Here is a 21,729-nt window from a genome sequence, read left to right on the forward strand (position 1 = left end):
AATTCCCTACAACTGGAATTACTCGCAGCTGTGAGTACTGGTCGCTGGGAATTGAACCTGAGTCCCCTGGAAGAGTAGCCAATGCTTGTAACCACTGAGCCATCTCACCAGTCCCCTGGAATTTTTCTTTACTATTGACTTTTTTGTTCTTTGTTTGAAACAGGGTATGTAGCCTAGAATTCCAGACTAACCCTGAACTCTTTGCCCATCCTCTGCACCTGCTTCTTGAATATGGGGCTGGCAGGCATGCTTGACCACACCTGGTTCTGCTATTGGCTTTGGCAATAAACATTTTCTCATTTTTTATTGAGTTTCATCACACATATTTGGATCACTAAGCAGGATTTGACTTCTTAACTTTGCATGAAAGTATCCATACTATTTTTCTTCATTTGCTCAATGCTATCTGATATTTATCTACCATATTTGGTTTCTAGGGTATTTGTTTCACAGCCCCTACGACCTTAGCCTGGGCCCCAAACTGCCAAAATCCTGACCCCCCACCCAAGGCACCTGGTGACTGGGTCCTAGTGACAGGCAGGGGCCAATTAGGAGACGGAAGCAAACAAAGTATGAGGACTCACTTTGAAGAAAGAGACCATGAGCAGTGAAGAAAGGATGCTGAGGTGTGATACCTGCGGTCAGACTCTTGAAGAGTGAACCACCACTGGCTACTTAGGTACGTTGAACCAAACTGTCTGTTTGCCTCTTGGGGATCATTACCCTGCTGACCATGGTGGTCACAGAGTTCCTGAACTAAGGTACTTTTCATACCATTCCTATACTGCCAGCTTGGGCCTGACACTGCTGATACTTAGTGCTCTCAAAGTGCTCATTCACTGTGTCCTGTCCCAAGGTGTGGTGACATGTCTGTACATCAGAACACACCTTTGGCAGGCACAAGGGTCTCAGACTTTTGAGTTTGGGAGCTACGTGCCCATCCCTGGGTTGTCTCTCTGGGGCGTGCTCCTTCTGTGTTGACTTTGCTGTGGGTGTTGTTTTTCATGGCGTGTCCTTGGTGTCCTGGAGCATCTGGGCACATTTTGCATCTCTTTGTCTCTCTCTGTCTGTGTCTCTGTCTCTCTGTGCCTCAGTGTCTGTGTGTCTGTGTCTGTGTCTGTGTCTGTGTCTGTGTCTGTGTGTCTGACAATTGTACTGACGAATTCTTCTTAGGAGAGGAATAAAGGATTCAGACTGCCAAGTGAGTTTGCACAGAGCATTGCATTTGGGGCTGGTGAAATAAATGGTTCAACAGATAATGACGCTTTCAGCCAAAAGTGAGTTTTATTCCTGGGCCCCACACGGTGGAAGAAAAGAACTGATTCCCACAGCTCGTCTTTTCATCTTTACATGACCACCCTCACACTCAGATAAACAGATAAGGTCATTTTAAAAATATTGTATCTGCACCTTTGAATTATATCTCTCCTGGGGACTCTCCTCTCTGGATGCAGTACATTTGAGTTTACCCCACTGGGGCTGTGTGTCTAGCTCCTTTCAGAGGTCTTGCCCAGGGCAAGACATTGTGCCTTTGAGGAGGATGGAAGAGGGACTGGAGCCTCATGGCCTCCAGTAATTCGGAAGAACAGTCACCTCTAGCCACCAGCAGCCATAGGACTGTAGGCTGGGCCTCCAGTGTCATACCCATGCCCCGACCAGGTGTGATTCTGTGTGCTGAGATCATCAGGGTGCTGTTCCCCTTCAGAGTGTTCCCTGATACCCCAAATCTTAGCTAGTCTTAGGGCATCATTTGACTGTTTCTTTAGTTGCATCACACACACATATGGAGGGAGTCTGTGGCTGTGCTTAGGAGTGCTGGAAGGTGGTCCCTTTCTGTCTGAGATGCTACAGTATTTAAGGATCCATCTTATAGAGCTGAGCCCTGTGTGCTCAGTACTGCTTGGGCCAGGACAGCAGAGATCACCAGGGGTGGCACTGTGCTCTGTCATCTGAGGGATTCTGAGAGTCACTGAGAGCAGAGTGAGGGTCAGTCAGGGTGGTGAAACACACAGGAGAAAACAGTGCAAGAAGCAGAGCTGAAGATTTATTGCAGCAGACACAGCTCATGGCCCTGAGGTGCCTCCACCATGCTTGTTCCTGTGGGATCCTGACACTGTCACCCTGGGGCCGGTCACACCTGCACGCAGTCATGCTTTAGAAGCTGAGTGATGTTCTTCCAGGGGACTTCAAGGAACTCAAAGTTGCAGCACAGATTCAGAGGGTGGTGGGGGACACAGTGGACAATGAGGGTGAGCTTGGCACTAGCCTCCTTCCCAGAAGTCAGCCCCTGACTGCCACATCTCTCTGTGACCAAGGACAATCATGGTCTAGTATAGAGAATGAGAAAGCCCTGTGTAGGGCTGGAGAGATGGCTCAGCGTCTAAGAGCACTGCTTGTTCTTCCAGAGGTCCTGAGTTCAATTCCCAGCAACCACATGGTGGCTCACAACCATCTGTAATGGGATCTGGCGCCCTCTTCTGGTGTGTCTGAAGACAGCTACAGTGTATTCATCATATATATAAAATAAATAAAATATTAAACAAAAAAAAAAAAAAGAGAGAAGGCCCTGTGTAATCCCAAGTCCTTCCAGAAAACTTCCACCACAAGGGGAAGCTCCAGACTCTCCTTCCTATACCCCATGCTGGCCTTAGGCTGAATCAGGATAGGTTTAGCCAGGCCTCTACCTGACTGTACTAAGTCAAGATGGAAAAGCCAGGGGGGCCCAGGCTTTGCCTGGGATGTGGCTATTACCTCTCATTACATCCCTATGGTATGGCTGGGGGCTGACTCTGAGGTCCACATTGTCTCCAGAGACTCTGGTCTTCTGGTTATACTCTCGTATCCAGGGTCAATATTTGATGCCAGCCACTAGCTGGCAACCAGGCAGGTTAGTTGGGGGCACTTGGGAGCCCAGGCTGGCTGTCCACGGCTCTCCCTCTAGCCTTTCCCATTGTCAGTTAAGAATCGTGTTCTGACCTAGGAACTCAGACATGGAGTAAAGGGAATTCTTGCAGGGAGCTACAGAGGGAACAGAGGCTTGGCCCTTGAAAGAAGCTGAGGCACCCATGCTCACTTTCCTGAAGCAGTAGTCATGTGGTGAGGGCCACCCACTATGCCTTATGGCTGCCTACCTTCCTAGCCAGGAGAAATGAGTGATTTGATTCAAGGCTGGAGTCAGTCTTTCTTTAAAATTAGGCAATTTTTGGTCATACATCTTGACATTCATATGTCTTTTAAAAAGATATTTATGAGTAAACTTATTCTTTTCTTTGGAGACAGGGTTTGCCTATATAACCCTGGCTGTCCTAGAATGATGTAGAGCAGGCTGGTCTTGAACTCTCAGAGTTCCACCTGCCTCTGCCTCCTAAGTGCTAAGATTAAAGGTGTGCATCACCATGCCTGACTCACAGATGAGTTTTTATTCCTGTTTTGACTGCTCCTGCATCTGCAGGGCCATTGCTGATGTCCTAACTGCACCTTGCTTTGTACCTTGGAGATGTGGGTACAGTGCTAGTGTTGTGGCCGCCGCTGAGGGTAGCCGGTACCCACTCCAGGTGGGCTGTCTACACTACCTGGACCGAGCCTGGAGTGAGCTCTCTTCCACACTCACGACAGTTTCTGACTCCTTGCCTGATTCTTCGAGGCTCAAATCTTGTTTTGTTTTCATGATTTGTTTGCTTTGTTTTGATGTTCTGGGGGACTGTCTTACTCCAGAGCCCAGGCTGGTCTCCAGCTCTCAATCCTCCTCCTTGTGCCTCCCTAAGGCTGGGATTATAGGCACACACTACCACACGTAGCACTCCTTGGGACTTTTTTTTTTTTTTTTTTTTTTTTTTTTTTTTTTTTTTTTTTGGTTTTTTTTGAGACAGGGTTTCTCTGTGTAGCCCTGGCTGACCTGGAACTCACTCTGTAGACCAGGCTGGCCTCGAACTCAGAAATCCACCTGCCTCTGCCTCCCAAGTGCTAGGATTAAAGGCGTGCACCACCACCACCCGGCATCCTTGGGACGTTTTTGATTTAACTTTTATCTTATAGTTCTGCAATATCACCAGTACACAGGACAGAGGACATAACACTCATGTTCATGTTCTTTGAGAGGATAGACCTGGCACACAGGACTTAACACATGCTAGGTAATTGTTCTATCATTAGCTACTTCTAAAACCCTGCTCAATTCAATACTTAGTGTCACCAATTTTACCTCTGGGACTCGAAAATGAAAATGTCACCTGTACTTACAAGCCCCTCCATCATCATTAACCTTCCTTCTCCAAAGTTTTTTTTTTTTTTTTTTTTTTTTTTTTTTTGGTTTTTCGAGACAGGGTTTCTCTGTGTAGCCTTGGCTGTCCTGCTTTGTAGACCAGGCTGGCCTCGAACTCAGAAATCTGCCTGCCTCTGCCTCCCAAGTGCTGGGATTAAAGGCGTGCGCTACCACTGCCCAGCTCTCCTAAGATTTAATATGGCAATTCATCTTTACTATTGACTTTTTTCTTTAACCCTTTGGTGTCTGTTTTGGAGTCCACTGTGCACACCAATCAAGCACTAGAGCAGTGCTGCACCCAAAACCTGTCACTGATTCTCTGCAGTAAGGAGTTCCTTGGTTTTCTTTCTAACTTTACTACCACTATGGGGATCTCTAAGCAAGAATTTGCTTCTGAACATGGATGGAAGCAGGTCACAGTGTGGGACTACAATCCTGGCACTAGGAGCTTAAGGCAGAATTGCTGTGAGCTTGAGGCCGTCTGGGCTCCACAGTAAATACCAGGTTAGCCAGGCCCACACAGCAAGACACAAGCATAAAAATCCTGAGAGTAAAAGACTGTTTTGTTTTGAGACAGTTTCTCTGTGTAGCCCTGGCTGGCCTGGAACTCATTCTGTAGACCAGGTTAGCCTTGAACTCAGAAATCTACCTGCCTCTGCCTTCTGAGTACTGGGATTAAGTGTGTGCCTCCACATGTTTTTGTGGCCATGGTCCCATGCTGAGATCACTCTGAACTACTGCTCTGGTTCACTTTCCCTGTTGTGGCTCACACTAGAAATAGAAACCCCCAGCCTGTACTGCAGGGTCTCACAGACTAGGCAGCTGTGAGTGTTTCTCAAAAGTCCTGGTGCAGGTATTCAGTTTCTTACAGGCACAATCCTAAGAATGGAACTGATGGCTCATGGGGTGTGTCAGTTTTGCAAAATAATACTCAGCTGCTTTCCCAGCGTGCTCATCGCAATCTACTCCCACCAACTGGGATCAGTTCCTGTTGCTCCATTTGCTCAACACTTGATACTGTCTGACTTGAGATTTTTGCCAGTCAGGTAGGTATTAGGGACCCTTGTTTTTCTGATTTCTAATCCAAGTGAACCCTTTCCATATGCTCTTTTAAAATCCTCCCTTGGGGCTTTCAGCTCCTCTATCAAGTTCCCTATTATGCTGTCCCCTGAACCCATCAGCTCATGAATGCTAGCATCATACCACACAACTACATCCCCCAGTCTGTGTCCCTGTGTGCATGTGCGTGTGCATGTGTGGTGAGGAATGGGTCCTTGTGGACTTGTGGAGGCCAGAGGAGGATGAGGTATCATCCTTCATGTTCTCCTCTCTACTTGTTGAAAGGCTCTCTCACTGCACCTGAAGCTGTTTTAGCCAGGCTGGCCAGTTATCTCCTTGGATTCTCTCTGCCCTGCAGCAGTGGAGTGAGGAGTGATGGTTCTTTTTTTTTTTTTTTTTTTTTCGTTTTTTTCGAGACAGGGTTTCTCTGTGTAGCCCTGGCTGTCCTGGAATTCACTCTGTAGACCAGGCTGGCCTCGAACTCAGAAATCCGCCTGCCTCTGCCTCCCAGGTGCTGGGATTAAAGGCGTGTGTCACCACCGCCCAGCATGGAGTGATGGTTCTAAAGGCACATGCAACCATGTCTGGTTTTAGGTGGGTGCTTTGGATTTGAACTTCGGTCCTCTTGCTTTCACAGCAAGTGTTCAGTCCCTGAGCCATCTCTACAAACCATTTTCTTTAGGAGACAGAATTTCATGCACCCTAGACTGGCCTGGAATTTGCTTTGTGGCTAAGGATGACCTTCAACTTCAGATCCCATGCTCATATCTCCCTAATTATTGAGGCATGTACCACCACAAGCCCTGTACAAACTGAGCCATGTCTCACAGTTCCTTGACTGCAGCTCTGATATGAATTATGGGTGGGGATTTTATCAATAAGAATATCCTCACCCACGCTGTGTTCATCTCTTTAATCAGGTTTTAAATTAAGTTTCTAGGTTTTTTGTTTTGTTTTGGTTTGGTTTTTGGTTTTTTGGAGACAGGGTTTCTCTGTGTAGCCCTGGCTGTCCTGGAACTCACTCTGTAGACCAGGCTGGCCTCAAACTCAGAAATCCGCCTGCCTCTGCCTCCCAAGTGCTCGGATTAAAGGCATGTGCCACCACTGCCTGGCAAGTTTCTAGTTTTAATAGAGACCATCTCATTTTTTTTCCCCTCCCTTGAGGCAGGGTTTCTCTGTGTATAGCCTTAGCTGCTCTGGAACTCACTATGTAGACCAGGCTGGTCTCACACTCACAGAGATCCACCTGCCTCTGCCTCCCAAGTGCAGGGATTAAAGGCAGAACATCTTATTAACCTTCCCTTTATCATGTGATCACAAGAATTATCTCATACTATGCCCAGTCTGGTACTGCCATCCTTGCCTTCCTGAAGAGTGAATATGCAGAAAAGCATTTCATTTGTACTATAATCAAGTCATTGCTCAATGACACCTTCAGTTGTAAGAATGAACACCAAACAGGAATCATTGTTACACAGCACCGTACCCGGCCCCAAGTTTCCCCCATATGAAGCTCAAAAAGCACAGCATGGGCTACATGGCAGGATTATAGGCTCCCACTCTGAGCTCCAGTGGCTATTTTCTTGCAAGTTTAAGGGCAAATTAGCTTTTCTAAGCCCCAAATCTCTTCACCTTTCCAAAGTAAAAAATTTAAGAAACACAAAGATACTCATTTCAGGGTTGGTTCACAGTATGAGCTTGAAAACAACAGAATGGGAACTTGGTTTTCAAGTTTAACCATCTCCTACCACGTCTAGGATAGACAGGCGAACGGCAAGAGTCCCACCCTTCTTCCCAGAGGCTAACAGAGCACATGACATGATGACTGGCAGGTGAACTCTTACCCACATCCTATTCACCCACTTCCTGGTACCTTTGACTCCCACTGACTTTTCCACCAGGTGCTGCCTAGACTGACTGTTGACTTGACATCTGGAAGCCTACAGCCTACCTGGCTCCCAGGAGAAAAAAAAAGCAACCCACACTCTATCCCACACTATTTAGGAATTGGGACACCCAGGGCACCTGCCCAAGGCCCACATGGTTAGGGTGGCTCCCTCTTGGGAGGGGAAAGGGAAGGCACCAGTTTCGGTCTGCACTGATAACGAATAAAGTAGATGTGTCCAGCCCTGGGAAGACACAACTCTCTAGCCCATCTACTCTCTGACACAGAACACCAAGTATGAAGGCCACTGACTTTATTAATTTAAAAATCTTTTATAAGGACAGTGACTGTTTTTGCCAAAAAAAGGAAAGGAGCCAAAGGGCATCCAACAGATGGTGATGGAGGGAGAGGGGGGCCAGGAATCCATTCAGGAAAGCTGGTAGCTGTTGCCATAAAATTGCAGGGGAGGTGGAAGGGGAAGGCATGCAAGGGCAGAATTCGAGAAAGGCTGAAATGCTGAGGGGAGAAAACTCCCAGAAGACCCTGGAGTACATAGGAGGTGAGGATGACAACAGCAATCTTTTCCTTCATGGAAGACAGGGAGGAGCCCTGCCCTGCTGCAGACTCTGGAGACACTATGCTGTGGTTGGGGGCTGAGGGGTCCCCTGAGAACATTACAAGAAGGCATCACACCATTCTCGAAGGCACCCAAAGCAGTCCCGGGACTGCTTGGCATTGGCACCGCAGGTGTCTTTCAGCCATTCTCGGAAGAGGTCTTCATCTTTCTTTAGCACCAGAAACTGGCCAAGGACCACATAAGCCTGCAAAACAGACAATGGCGCGTAGCTAAGTATCTTATGGGCTAAAGGCAACAAGACTGTCTACACTGATGCCACTCTGAAGGTACTAGACCTTTGAACCAGGGAGGGTTAGTTGGTGAATACTTGAGAGGGCAAGGTCAGTTTTGTTTTGGTTGTTTTAAGACAGGGTTTGTTCCTTTGTTGCCAGGGCTGGCATTAAACTCCATGGGAATCCTCTTCCCTCAACATCCTAAGTGTCATAAACACAACCAAATATGCCTAGTTTCATTTTGGTGACATTTAAAACACACAATAGGGCAGAGCACAATGGGATACACCTTTAATCCTAGCACTGAGAAGCCCTGTCTCAACAAAACACAAAAATGAAGAAGTGCCTTGTCTCCCCAGTACCCCCTAAACACTTCAAAATATGTATTACTGTCCAGGCCCTCTCCACATCCCTACTTCTCTCCCTCCCAATCTGCTTGGTAACATCTGTTGCCAACCTTCACTCCTACCCCTCTCTGGCATTTGCAGCCACCCCACACCTTGTCAAAGCCCTTTTCTTCCAGCCTCTTGCTCAGGGTGTCACCAATCCCGGCCAGGCTCCCCACTGGCTTTTCCCCCATGGGCTCTGCCACGAAGTCTCGGTGCTTTTGGGAGGTTGTCATCTTGATCAGGCTTAACCTGGGAATCCCAAAAAAAAAGCAGGTTAGGACTGAAGACCACAACTCCCAAGGGCAATATCCTATGACAGCTACTGTGGCTGCTTCCTTGAGTGGCCTCATTACACACATTCGAAAACTGAGGGCCAGGGAACGCACCCCCAAACCCCTATCCACGCTATTCAGAAATTTCCACTTTCTGTGGATCCGGGGTTTGGGTACTGACCCGATGGATAGACTAGCTTGCACTACTAACAGGTGGTGGACGTAAGGCAACAGATAGATTCCCAGACTCAGTAGCCAAGCTCTCACTCTCGGTGAACTTGTGCAGACAGACACAGACCCTGTTGGGATCTACCACGAGGTAGGAATGGCAAGAGGCTCTCGCTATCCTAGCCGCCCTCCAGAGGCGGACAAGCGCGACACACACGCTCCGGCAGCCTGCCGAAGCCCACGCCTCTCTGGTCCCTCAGGCCCCGCCCCAAGCGCGCCGCCCCGCCTCCTCCACGCGCCGCCGCCCCTACATGCCGCGCACCGCCCCTCCCGCAGACTCGGGCTGCTCCACTGCAAAGGCGCGCCTCTTTGATGGACTCCTCTCCCTCCCGCCTCTGCGCGCCGCCACTGCCCTCCAGCCGGAGCCCCGCTTCGCTTCTCACGCTCACCCGCAGCTCCGGCTCTGATAACGGCTCCTCGCGCCACTCGGCCGCTCCCGCCGATACCTCAAGCTACAAGAACGTTCTTCGACTTCCGTTTCCGGGTCGTTTTATGAGCGCCCACAAAATAATCCCCAAATTGGGCACGTCTAGCCACCCGGAGCCATAGAGTTGAAGCGCGACTGCTAGCCGTGGCGCCCACAGTAGTCGCTGTTTTCAGAGCCCTCTCAGAAAGCCACACTGCTTTTGATGGATTTTGTTTCTACAGCAGCCCTTCCGGTCTGTGGGATTGAAGCCTCCGAGAAGTTTTTCCTGCCCAGTACCGGAACTTTTGTCTGACTTGATGGAGGGAAGAGTTAAAGGAACGGACAAAGCGGGGGCGGGGCATCCGAAGGGCCTCTGAGAGCCCCGGAAGTGCAATTCACGGCGCGGTTTCCTCAGAGTCAGGTCTATCACCTCAAACCCGCAGACGGAAGGTAGGAACACCGGAGGTTTGAGGCCGAGCGTCCAAACCGGCGCTACCGTCGTGACCACCTGCAAGTCGCATTTCTCTGGTTTTTGTTGACTCACTCTTGAGGTGAGTCGTGGACGAGCTGCTTTCACCGTCAACCTGGAAAACAGAGCTTGCTTGTGTAGCGCCGAGCGGGTGAGTGATTTGGGTGGTTCTTTGCTCGAAGGGTCTTTTTGCGTCGTGATGGTCGCCGAGTCAGTCTGTGCCTGTGATGTGTGATGTGTTAGGAAGTCCTACGTTGTATGGCTCTCCTAGACTTGGGGAAGTTCAAGCATATGGAGAAACGTAGTTTATTTTAAACTTCTCCCAGAGGCTGTCAGAATAATCGGTGCGTGTGGTTTCATCATCACAACAGTACTTAGAAGTCGAACTGCATGCCGGGCAGAGGTGGCGCACGCCTTTAATCCCAGCACTTGGGAGGCAGAGGCAGGTGGATTTCTGAGTTCAAGGCCAGCCTGGTCTACAGAGTGAGTTCCAGGACAGCCAGGGCTACACAGAGAAACCCTGTCTCGAAAAACCAAACAAACAAACAAAAAACAAAACAAAACAAAATGAAGAAGTAGAACTCACAGGACTTGCCGTGTGCTGGGTGTTTTTCCATGATCTCACTACGTAGACCATGCCGGCTCTTGGCTCCACAGAGATTCACCTGCTTCAGCCTCCATGGGTTGGAATTAGAGTACTAACATTGAAGGCTTGAGCCACCCTTACATCCCTTACGTGCTTTTGAAGATTTACCATATGGGTGGTGTTGCAAGTGCCCTGGGAAGCCAGAAGTGGGCGTTGGCCCCCCATAGAATTGGAGTTCAAGATGGTTGTGAACCATCAGATGTGGGTGCTGTCTCATAAGACATCTCTCTGGCCCTTAAAGGTCATGCTTGTTTGTTTTTGGTTTAGGGTCTCCCTATGTAGACTAGGTTGGCTTAGGACTCAACAGATACCTGCCTACCTCTCCCTTCCAAGTTCTGGGAATAAAGATGTACACCAGCACTTGGGCTAAGTTTGTGGTTTATTTTTTTAATGATTTTATTCATTTTTTTTTATGTGTATCAGTGTTTTTACCTGCATGTGTGTCTCCAAAAGAGGGCGTTGAATCCCCTGTGAGTGGGATTAATTTGAGTGTTGGGAAACAAACTTGGTTCTCTGCCAGAGCAGCAAGTCCCACAGTCTCTAAGGTGTATGTTTTTTAACAGGGCAAGGTGGCACTTTTTCGTATAAGGCTGCTTCTCTTGAAAGCAGTCCTGGCTTCTAAGCCTGGCATCCAAGTAATTCTAGAAGAAGAGCTGACAGTCTGTGCACCCTAACGACCCTGGACAGAAACCATCATGTCTCAGGCCAGCAAGAGGAAGCATGTGGTACAGGAGGTTTTGGGAGAGCACATGGTGCCTTCTGACCAACAGCAGATAGTGAAAGTGAGTAATTCTCCCATTGGACCCCTGGGGTGTGGAAAGGGAGAGCTCACTGCGGGTCGGAGGATATTTGATCTAACTGATGATGTGGCTAGTTCTTCCTCTTTTGTGGACCAGGTCCTCAGGACTCCTGGGAACAATCTGCATGAGGTAGAGACAGCACAAGGGCAGCGCTTCCTGGTGAGCATGCCCTCCAAATACCGGAAGAACATCTGGATCAAGAGAGGTTAGAAGCATCCCTCTATGGTACAGAACCATGACCTTGATTTCCTGCTTTACAACAGGAGTGGCCTTTATCCCTTATCATCTACAGGAGACTTCCTCATTGTTGACCCTATTGAAGAAGGAGAAAAAGTGAAGGCTGAGATCTCTTTTGTGCTCTGCAAGAACCACGTCCGCTCTCTACAGAAGGAGGGTCACTGGTAGGATGGTCTTAATCAGTTGCCCTCTGGCTTTTGGGGATAGTATTATCCTAGCTAGGAAATGGGGGTGGGGTGTGAAGGACAAAGTTATGCAGTCCCAAGGGACGTTTGGAAGCAGCTGTTTCACTTTGCTCTCTAATCTGACTCTTCTCTTGTCACAGGCCTGAAGCCTTCTCTGAGGTAGCTGAGAAACAAAACAATATGAACAGGTAAGGGGCAAGCCCCCAGCCCAGGGAAGACAAGAAGTACAAGTTCACATCTTGGTGCCTCAAGGAGAAAGGGGATCTTGCTTTTCTCTTGTTGAGAACTTCAGTACATATAATAGAATGGGTAGTTATGAGTGTGGCTGGAAGGTCACATGTTAAAATTCTGGCTTTGCTACCTAATAGACAAGTGACTTTAGATGCGTTTTTTAGTATTGTAAGGAGGTTCTTAACTGGATGTAGTTGGACATGCCTGCAATTCTAGATCAGGAGTTTTGAGGCCAGCATGGTCTGCTTATGTTCAAAGCCAACCTGGGGTACAGGACACCTTTTCTCAAAAATTGCTTAGTGCAGCAATCCTCACCTATGGTTCAAGACCACTTTAAGGGTCACATGTCAGATATTTAAATTATTATTCATAACAGTAGCAAAATTACAGTTATAAAGGAACATTGAAATAATTTAATGGTTGGGGTCATCACAACATGAAGAACTGTTAGAGTCGCAGCGTTAGGAAGCTGTTAGGAAATGTGAGCGCACTGCCTGTCAGTGATGCTGGTGGGGCTGCATCCTCACTGAAACCGATGAAGGGCTGGTGGGAGGTGATCCTGAGTCCGTTTTCTTTGACTAGGTTTCCCTGTTGGCTCTGTTTCTCTAGAAGAAGCCTCTCCCAGTTTTTGTTGTTTTGTTTGTTTGTTTGTTTGTTGCTTTGTTTAGTTTATTCTTGAGTCTGGATCTCATGTAGCCCAGGCTGTCCTCAGTCTGTCTTCTGCTTTAGCCTTCTGAATACTAGGCATGTGCCACTACCTAAGGGTTTGGGGCTCTTTGATTTTCAGAAACCTGGCGGACTCTGATTGTTTAGTTGATAGTCCTGGTTTGGGGGACTCTAAATTATAGATCTGTTTTCCCCAAAAGATGTTACCTATTCTGTCCTCTTGCTCCCACAGAGAGAGTCAGCCTGAACTCCCCGCTGAGCCACAGCTGTCAGGAGAAGGGTCAGGTTCTGAAGATGATTCTGACCTCTTTGTCAACACCAATCACAGACAATATCATGAGAGTGAGGAAGAGAGTGAAGAAGAGGAGGAAGAGGCAGCCTGAGCCCCAGGACCCACTTCTCTTGCTTGCTCAGGGACTACCCCTTGGCTTTTCTGGGCTTGGACATTCCCAGGGTGCCCTGCAGATCTTTTCCTTTGGATGGGGACAAAGCACATGGCCCCTTTCTGAACTGACCTAAAAGAATTAAACCCCTGGTGGGTAGTGACTTACACTGGTGTCTGAGTGGCTCTCTGTGTGGAGGGAAGCTCATGGTAAAGTGAAGTCTCTTCAGTGGTGGAAGCCTTGGTCATGTGTGGGTAGAAGGGAAGGAGATGGTTTGGCCTGACTCTGCTGCATGTATCTGGTTCACAGTGATGCCGTGCCTTAATGACTCTTCCTTCATACCTGCTTACATTCAGTAGTGATTCCAATCGTTAAGCTTGCAGCCAGGACTTAGTACCCACTTGCCTCCTTAAGCACAGCTCAGGACAAACCTCATGGTGCCTTCTTATTCCTTACTGCAATATTGCTTACTACCTGCTGCCATACAAACAGCACCTGTGCACCCCATCTTTCTTCACCTTAGCCACCTGTCATGTCCAGGGTGTGTCTGTGGTCAGATACCTCCTTACCGTCTCCTGATTTTCTTTGAATTTTTTCTAATTTCCTCAGGGTATTAATTTCCTGTAATCTTGAGACGGTTTCTAACCTAGGTTTGCTTGGAAATCACTGTGTAGTCTAGGCTAGCCAACTCAATAGCTGTCCTGCCTCACTGGCATGAACCTGTGGGCTAATAACCTTTTATTAGAGGCTGTTGTAACGCCCTTACCCCTTGTACCTCAGCATCAGAAGCTTCTTGTGGCGACTCAGACCTTTGCTCATGACTGCCTCCTTTCATTTACTTACTCTCATTGCTTTAGTTCAAAGATTCTTCAGTAGCCCAGGTACTCACTAAACTGTACAAGCTTCTGTGAACTATGGCCTCATTGGTTGGGAGGCTTCTGGCTACACTGCTGGCATTGACCTAGCCCCTTCAGATCCTGGTGAAGTTGACCTCTTGGCTTAGTCTTGCCCATGGTCATTTGCTCCATCCCACAATGGAACTACTCAGCCCTGTTGCCTACTCCTGCTGTGCTTGTGTGTGTTTTCATTGTGGTTTTGTACTAAAGGGACTTCTACTTTGGAGCCTTCCTTTTGTTTTCTGAGGGATTTTGTTTTTCTGTTGTGGGTAGTTGGTTGAACATAGAGGCGTGTATTAGCTTCATGTACTATGTAGAATCTCTCATTTATGATCAGGAAATCTTGTGATCACATCCCCTCTGGCTCTCAAATATGTTCGTTATGTTTGCTTTTATGATAGTGAATGTATCCTTGGGTATACACATGTATAAAATACAGATGTATATACATGGAAAAATAAACCAGATGGGTTAAAGATAAACCTATCTTTAACTTCTCTGAATTTTTTTATGATGAGTTCTTTTTTGGTTTTGCTTATTACTGTGTATTGAACCTCGAGCCTTAAACACTTGGCATGGTAGACGGTGTTCATACTGAGCTAGATCCACAGTTTTTTGCTGTGTCGTTTATGGGAAGTAGAGAACTTTTTAACTAGAGAAAGAGCCACTTGCCCCTAACTCATTCATTAAAGGGCTCATTCTTTTCTCATTGATAGTACCTTTTAAAAATTTCAGATACGGACAGGTATGGTTAGTGCATACCTTTAATCCCAATCCCAACATTTGAGAGACAAAGGCAGGCAGATCTCCGAGTTCTAGGTCAACCAGAGCTATAGAGTGAGGTCCTGTCCAAACAAAAAGCAGGCATTATGGCACACACCTTTAGGCAAAGCACTGTGGAGGCAGAGGCAGGATGATCTCTTAATGAATTTGAGGCCAGCCTGCTCTACATAGTTTTAGGACACCTAACTCTATGTAGACCATACTCCCGCACATCTCCCCAAAATAATCCTAACCAGGTGTGGCACCTATCTGTAATCCTACTTGGGAGGGTGAAGCCAGAGGACCAAGACATTTCCACATCTGTACTACGTAAGATTCTTAAAAACAGATTCCTACACATAGGGTCTTTGAGTATTCCACATCTGCCCTATGGGTCTTCGTACAAGCACCACATATGTAGTACACTTGACACTTCATAGTTCCCTGACAGCATCTGAGGCTATCTCAGATATTTCCTCATTACATAAGAACTTCAGAATCTACTTGATTGATTTCCCTTAAAAATCCTCTTGGCATGGCCAATGAAATGGCTCAGTAGGTAGACTTGCTGCCAAACCTGAGGAACTTGTTCCTACTCCAGGATCCAGATGTTGGGAGAAAAGAACCCCCTTCTGAAAGTTGTTTTCTGACCTCCACAAAAGTTTCTAGAACCCTCCTTACAGACACCTCTTTTCCCCAGTTCTGAGATAATAAAAATTCATCACTGGGTTTTATTGCTGTGAAGAGACACCATGACCAAGGAAAGCTTCATTGCAGCTGGCTAACAGTTTCAGTTCAGTCCCTTACCTTCGTGGTGGGAAACATGCCATGCAGGCAGGCATGGTGCTGGGGAAGGAGCAGAGTTCTACTTGACCCAAAGGCAGTAGGAGATTGTGCCATACTGGGCATAGCTCGATCATAGGAGACTGCCCCTACAGTGACACACTTTCTCCAACAAAGCCACACCTCCTGATAGTGCCACTCCCTGTAGCCAAGCATTCAAACACATGAGTCCTTGGGGCCATTCCTATTCAAACTACCACCACCTTGCCCTGTTTTGTAAGTGCTGGGGCTCTAACTCAAGATTGTGCATGCTAGGCAGGCAAGCACTCTGCCAACTAGTATAGGTTTTATTTTTACCTTTTGTTTGGGTTTTTTGAGATAAAGTCTCTGCACAGCTCTGGCTTTCCTGGAATTCTCTATGTATGTAGACCAGGCTAGCCTATAACTCACAGTGGTCCACCTACCCCTGCCTCCTGAGTGTTGGGATCAAAAGTATGGACCTTTATTTGGTATTTTTACTATTTTTAAAAATTAGATGTGTATGTGTGTGTCTGTGCATGTGAGTGCAAGTGTTGTCAGAGTCCAGGGGAGGATGGCAGCTCCCCTGGTGATGCAGTCACAGCAGTGGTGAGCTATGTGAAGTGGATGCTGGGGACAGAACTCAGGTCCTCTGCAAGAGCAGCAGTACTCTTCACCGAGCTGTCTCTATAGCCCCTTTACTTCCTGTTATGTTTCTAAAGATTTATTATTTTAAATCATCTATATAGGAGGGTGCTATGTGCACATAAATCCTAGTGCCTAAGGAGACCAGAAGCATTAGCTCTAGAGCTCGAGTTACAGATGGTGAGCAACTGGAAGTTCATCCTGGTGGCCAAACTCAAGTCTTCTGCAAGAGCAGTGTGTGTTCTGAGTCCCCTTTATCTCCTTTTCTGGCACACTACCTAGAGAACTCAGAAGAACTAGGTAGTAGGCATTAGGCACTTAGCACTTGGAACTTGGAGACACTAGGGACTAGGAACTAGGGACTTGGAGAGAAGAAGAGAGACTGAAGAATAAATGGATTTGAATCACACTCTGTCTGGTCTACATTCCTCACGTCCGTTCTCTTTCTCTCTTGCTGAACCCCGACCCGCGGACTGGAGCAGCTTGGGGCAGTGCGGGCTAACAAGTTAGTCCCCAAGGCTTTTGGCAGTGCGGGTCCCAACACTGACAGAACGGTCCGAGACATTTTGGATCCCAAATGTGGGGTAGTGCAGTTCTCAACATTTCTGGTCCCCAAGTATGGGGCAGCTCTGGCCGCAACACCTGACCACTTACCTTCCATCTCTTGGCTTCCTCTTTCACTGTGACCAGTACTTACATCAGCTATTTTGGATGACATCTCCAGAGGTAGAGCTCACATTAGCATAGGACTTTTTGTTTCTCTGCTTCCCCAGAGGAGGTGGGTCTGAACATGGGCAGTGTATATGGGTGCTCACCCAGGGGGTAATGGGGAGGAAATGAGAAGGCCATAAAGCTCAAAAGCCTGAGTGCAGCATGTCAAGAGTTTAGGGGTGGGGAAGAGGCCACAGCCCAGCCTGGCTGGAGGAGACATGCTGATGAGGTGTGAGTGACCACTCCATCCTAGACCTGGGGAAGAGAGCTGGGCCAGCAGAACACAGGGTTCAACATGGACAGATGGAGCCTCTAGAAAGAACACTTCAAAGGATGGAAGTCATCCCCATGGTCGGAGAGGCTCCGTGATAACTGCATCAATAGTGGTGGTAGGTTCACAACATCCTAGCTAAAGCACTGAAGGACAAAAACAACTGATGGTCAGCCCTGAAAACATACGCTCAAGTAACACTGCATACACTGGGCAGGCTGTGTATGTATTTAGGAGTATGCATGTAGATGCATGTGGGTATAACAAGCGAATGGAAAGAGGTCATAAATTTGAGAAAACAAGGGAAGTATATAGGACTTGGTAGGAGAAAAGGCAATGGGAAATGGATATAATTATAATATCAGAAAATAATTTAAAGCCGGGCGATGGTGTTGCACGCCTTTAATCCTAGCACTTGGGCGGCAGAGGCAGGCGGATTTCTGAGTTTGAAGCCAGACTGGTCTACAGAGCGAGTTCCAGGACAGCCAGGACTACACAGAGAAACCCTGTCTCGAAAAATAAATAAAACAAAATGAAGCTTGATTACAGCAGGGGCAATTTTGAAGGCTGTACACAGCTTAACAGAATAAAGGAGGCTGAGCAACTAAGTACAGACTGCACACACAAAACTCAGAGGTAACTTCCGGAAACATACGAACTTTCCCTATTATAGCCCAGGCTGACCCAAAACTTGCAATGATCCTCCTGCCTCTGCTTCTTGAGTGCTGGAATCATGAGTGCACCACCACCACCCTCCCAATATATGGCTTAATTCTTGCACAATATGGAGGTAAAGGAGCCAGAATCAAGGCTGGAGAGATGGCTCAACGGTTAAAAAGCACTTGTCTTCAACAGTGCTTGAGTTTGCTTTCCAACACCCATGTTAGGTATGTTCAAAATCCCTTAACTTCAGCTCCAGAGGGTCTGATGGCCTGTACAGCTCCCACAGGTACAATAAAAGAGAACTTACAAAAACAATAGAAAAAAACCACTCCAAAGGTAACTTCACAACCAGTATAAAAAGTATTAAGAGCTGGAGAGATGGCTCAGTGGTTAAGGGCACTGACTGTTCTTCCAGAGGTCCTTGAGTTCAATTCCCAGCAACCATATGGTGGCTCACAACCATCAGAATAGTCTGATTCCCTCTTCTGGTGTGTCTGAAGAGAGCAATGGTGAATACATAAAATAAAAAAAATCTTTAAAAATAATTTTTAAAAAGTCTTATTCACATTTTAAAGTTATTAAAAACTCAACTCAGGGGTCTGGAGAGCTTTAAAACACAGGTTGATCTTCCAGATGTTTTGACTTCAATATCTAATGACCATCTATAATGGGATCTGATGCCCTCTTCTGGTTGCAGACATACATGCATGCAGAAAACTCATTTACATAGTTAAGTTTGTGAGTGTGTGTGTGTGTGTGTGTGTGTGTGTGTGTGTTAGTTTCTCTGTGTAAGAGCTGTGGATTTCCTGGAACTCACTTGTAGACAATGCTAGTCTCAGACTCATAGAAATCTGCCTCCCAAGTGCTGGGAGACACACATATGTAATTTAAAATTTAAAAACCCTACAGGTTAGAGAGATGGCTCAATTAAGAGCACTGACTGCTCTTTCAGGTCTTAATTTGTATTCCCAGCAACCACAGGGTGGCTCACAACCATCTGTAATGGAATTCTATGCCCTCTTCTGGTGTATCTGAAGAAAGCAACAGTGTATTCACCTCTATTAAATAAATCTTAAAAGAAAAAAAACAACAAACACCTAATTCAGGCGATTCTGAGTTGTATGCATCTTGCTCATCTTGCCTTTTAACCCTTGTGCTATGATCTATATTTAAAGTATCTTTTAGCCAGGCAGTGGCGGCGCGTGCCTTTAATCCTAGCACTCAAGAGGCAGAGGCAGGTAGATCTGAGTTCAAGGCCATACTGGTCTATAGAGTGAATTCTAAGTCACCCAGAGATACACAGTGAAGCCCTGTCTCAAAAAGATCAAACAACCAAATAAATAATCTTTTAATAAACTCACACTTTATTGCTTTGGGGGTGGGAGGAGCTGAAGAGATGGTTCAGTGATTATGAACCAGGGTTCAATGCCATCCGTCACTCTAGTTCCTGGGCATCTGCCACCCTCTTCTGGCTTCTGCAGCCACCAGGCATGAATGTGAATAGAAACACAGGTAGATAAAACACCCATAGACATTAAAAATTTTAATAATCTCAATTCAAAAAGGAAGAAAACTATTAACAGAAAACAGGACAGAAAGATTAGCTCTGATAGTAAGTGTTCAAGCTGAAAACCTATTTTGTGGCCATTTTTGGTCACAGAGGCATTTCTGGGGTTAGAGAACTAATCTGCTACCTTTTAGAATCCATCCCCAATTACGGTATGGTTCTGACCTCTGACAGTAATTAAACTTGCCTACTATGCTATTGGAAGCAGGCACAATTTTGTGTCTGGCTATCTTCCTCATCCATAAGATGCAACCATTTTTCATCCGGTAAAACAGTGTCAACTATTTGCCATTCTGTCAGTGGATGTGGGATTAGTGCTGTTGGGTATATCCTTCTTCATGTACCGAGCTCAACAGAAGGGCACTTTCTGTTTCTAAGCCAGTGTGTTTTTAGTTCTACAATGGAAAACTTCGAAGTATTCAGAAACAGATGGAAGAACTCCCATAATTGCCACTGAGCCTGGAGCATTGTTTCCTGTCCTGCCTCATGTGGCTTTGTGTTTGTTTGTTTGAGACAGGGTTTCTCTGTATAGCCCTGGCTGTCCTGGAACTCACTCTGTAGACCAGGCTGGCCTCGGACTCAGAAATCCGCCTGCCTCTGCCTCCCAAGTGCTGGGATTAAAGGCGTGCGCCACCACCACCCAGTTTGTGCAGCGCTCTTGCTCCTGGCTCTTATTATTGTTGGGGTAACCCTAGAGAACCCAGGTAGTGCCACATCCACCTACTAGGTATGTGGGCCAAACCTGAAGGCAGAGCCCCAGACTGGAAGATCACCTCTGGGGGACCTCAGCAAGACACAGGCATCGCCTAAAGGGTCAAGGATTCCAGAGCAAGGAGCTAAGGCACAGCTGGCACCAGGCTTCTGGTCTGTGACTATTAAGTTCATGTGGAATGGTAGAATGGTACCATGTTAGGGGAGGGCTAGAGGTAATCAAAGCTTAATGCCCCTCAGCCACCACCATTAGACCAATGTCCCAAATGTAAGCTGCTGACTTTCCCCAGCTGCTGAGCACCAGACCTGGGTCCTGTCTGCCTCTGGCATCAAGTCTCCCACTACTTGGTAGCCCCTTAGGCCCTCCTCTCCCTAAGGTGTGACAGCAACAGCACCAAGCCAAGTTCCTGAAAGTAAGTGTGAGCTTTTAGCTGGGTGGGGGTGGCACATACCCTTAACAGCAGCACTCAAGAGGCAGAAGCAGGTAGATCTTTGGGTTCAAGGCTAGCCTGGTCTACAGAGTTCCAGGACAGCCAGGGCTACACAGAGAAACCTGCCTCAAAAAAAAAAAAAAAAAAAAAAAGTAAGCTTTGACCAATGGCTACAGACACTAGACACCAAAACCAAGCACCTCAGACTTAAAAGAAGTGGCCCACTCCTGCACTCCCATCACCATCCCAGATCCACAGGCACTTTTCAGAGGAAACAGCCAAGAGAACACAAATGAGAACCAGACACAAAATAGACTAGCCTGACTTCTTTCATGGACTGTGCCTCAGAAACTGCTATCTAGTGTCACTTACAACCAACCAAGTCTCTTGCTTACACGTGAAGTCATTTCTTCTAGTTGATACATGTCTTCATGTGACCCATGTCTTCATGTGATACATGTCTACATGTGATACATGTCTTCATGTTGATACATGTCTACATGTGACCCATGTCTTCAGAAACACAGGGCACTCATCTTCTAATAAAGTAGCCACCCGTGGGGAAGGGTTCTTGCACAGCTGATGGCTGGCTGGAGTTCCTTCTCAGAAAGCCTGTCTTTCCTGGTACAGCTGTGGGCACCTCCCACGGTGGCTCAGCCTGTGTACATAAGTACACTCAGGTAACCCCTACCTCAGTCCTGGGATGAGCTTCATCCTGCCACTAAGGCCATGGTAGCACAGTGGACAGGAGGTGACATCTCTACCCTTTGAGAGGCTAGGCAATCCTTGGTACCCTGAAAACTGTGTAACCAGGACAATCAATCACAGGGTAATTAGTGGCTCTCCCAAGCCTACCAAGACCCATGTGACCAGTCTGAAAACCGCAATGATTTGGGATCAAGAAGCCAATTTGACCAAAGTGTTACAGGGCCCACACCACTGGGTGGAGGGGCTTCTGTTACAACGGAGTCAGCTCACAGAGGAATGTCCTTTAAGGGCCCAGGCTGGTCTCTCACCTCCTTTGGTTCATTAAATGGCCAGCCTTACAGGCAGAGATCTTACAGGCAGAGATCGAACTTTCAGTCACACAGGTTCAAAGATCAGCCCCATCTCGCTCCTGTATAACCACTGAATGTGAATGAAAGAACTCACTGGCACCTCGGTGTGAAGCAGGTGTTCTGACTGTTCGGATAGCAATACTGAGGCTGGAGGAGGCTCAGTGACTTGCCAGATCGCAGAACTAGCTGTGAGTGAACTGAGACCTTGCTTCCTAGGTCTAGCCTTAGACTGCAGCACAACCAAGAG

General features: G+C 47.2%; 2 protein-coding genes across 2 annotated transcripts; one reads left to right on the forward strand and one right to left on the reverse strand.

The window, feature by feature from the left end:
- Nucleotides 1-7,503: 7,503 nt before the first annotated feature.
- Banf1 (barrier to autointegration nuclear assembly factor 1) lies at nucleotides 7,504-9,471 on the reverse strand. Its single transcript, XM_034515766.2, has 3 exons — nucleotides 9,333-9,471; nucleotides 8,554-8,692; nucleotides 7,504-8,026 (listed from the first exon to the last, which is right to left on the reverse strand). The coding sequence occupies exons 2-3, from the start codon at nucleotides 8,674-8,676 to the stop codon at nucleotides 7,880-7,882; spliced, it is 270 nt and encodes an 89-aa protein (XP_034371657.1). The 5' UTR covers nucleotides 8,677-8,692; nucleotides 9,333-9,471; the 3' UTR covers nucleotides 7,504-7,879.
- A 268-nt stretch (nucleotides 9,472-9,739) lies between these two features.
- Eif1ad (eukaryotic translation initiation factor 1A domain containing) lies at nucleotides 9,740-14,373 on the forward strand. Its single transcript, XM_034515753.2, has 6 exons — nucleotides 9,740-9,969; nucleotides 11,028-11,246; nucleotides 11,361-11,469; nucleotides 11,557-11,665; nucleotides 11,827-11,874; nucleotides 12,816-14,373. The coding sequence occupies exons 2-6, from the start codon at nucleotides 11,160-11,162 to the stop codon at nucleotides 12,964-12,966; spliced, it is 504 nt and encodes a 167-aa protein (XP_034371644.1). The 5' UTR covers nucleotides 9,740-9,969; nucleotides 11,028-11,159; the 3' UTR covers nucleotides 12,967-14,373.
- Nucleotides 14,374-21,729: the final 7,356 nt, after the last annotated feature.

This window comes from Arvicanthis niloticus, chromosome 1 (genome assembly GCF_011762505.2).
Source record: "Arvicanthis niloticus isolate mArvNil1 chromosome 1, mArvNil1.pat.X, whole genome shotgun sequence".
NCBI lineage: Eukaryota > Metazoa > Chordata > Mammalia > Rodentia > Muridae > Arvicanthis > Arvicanthis niloticus.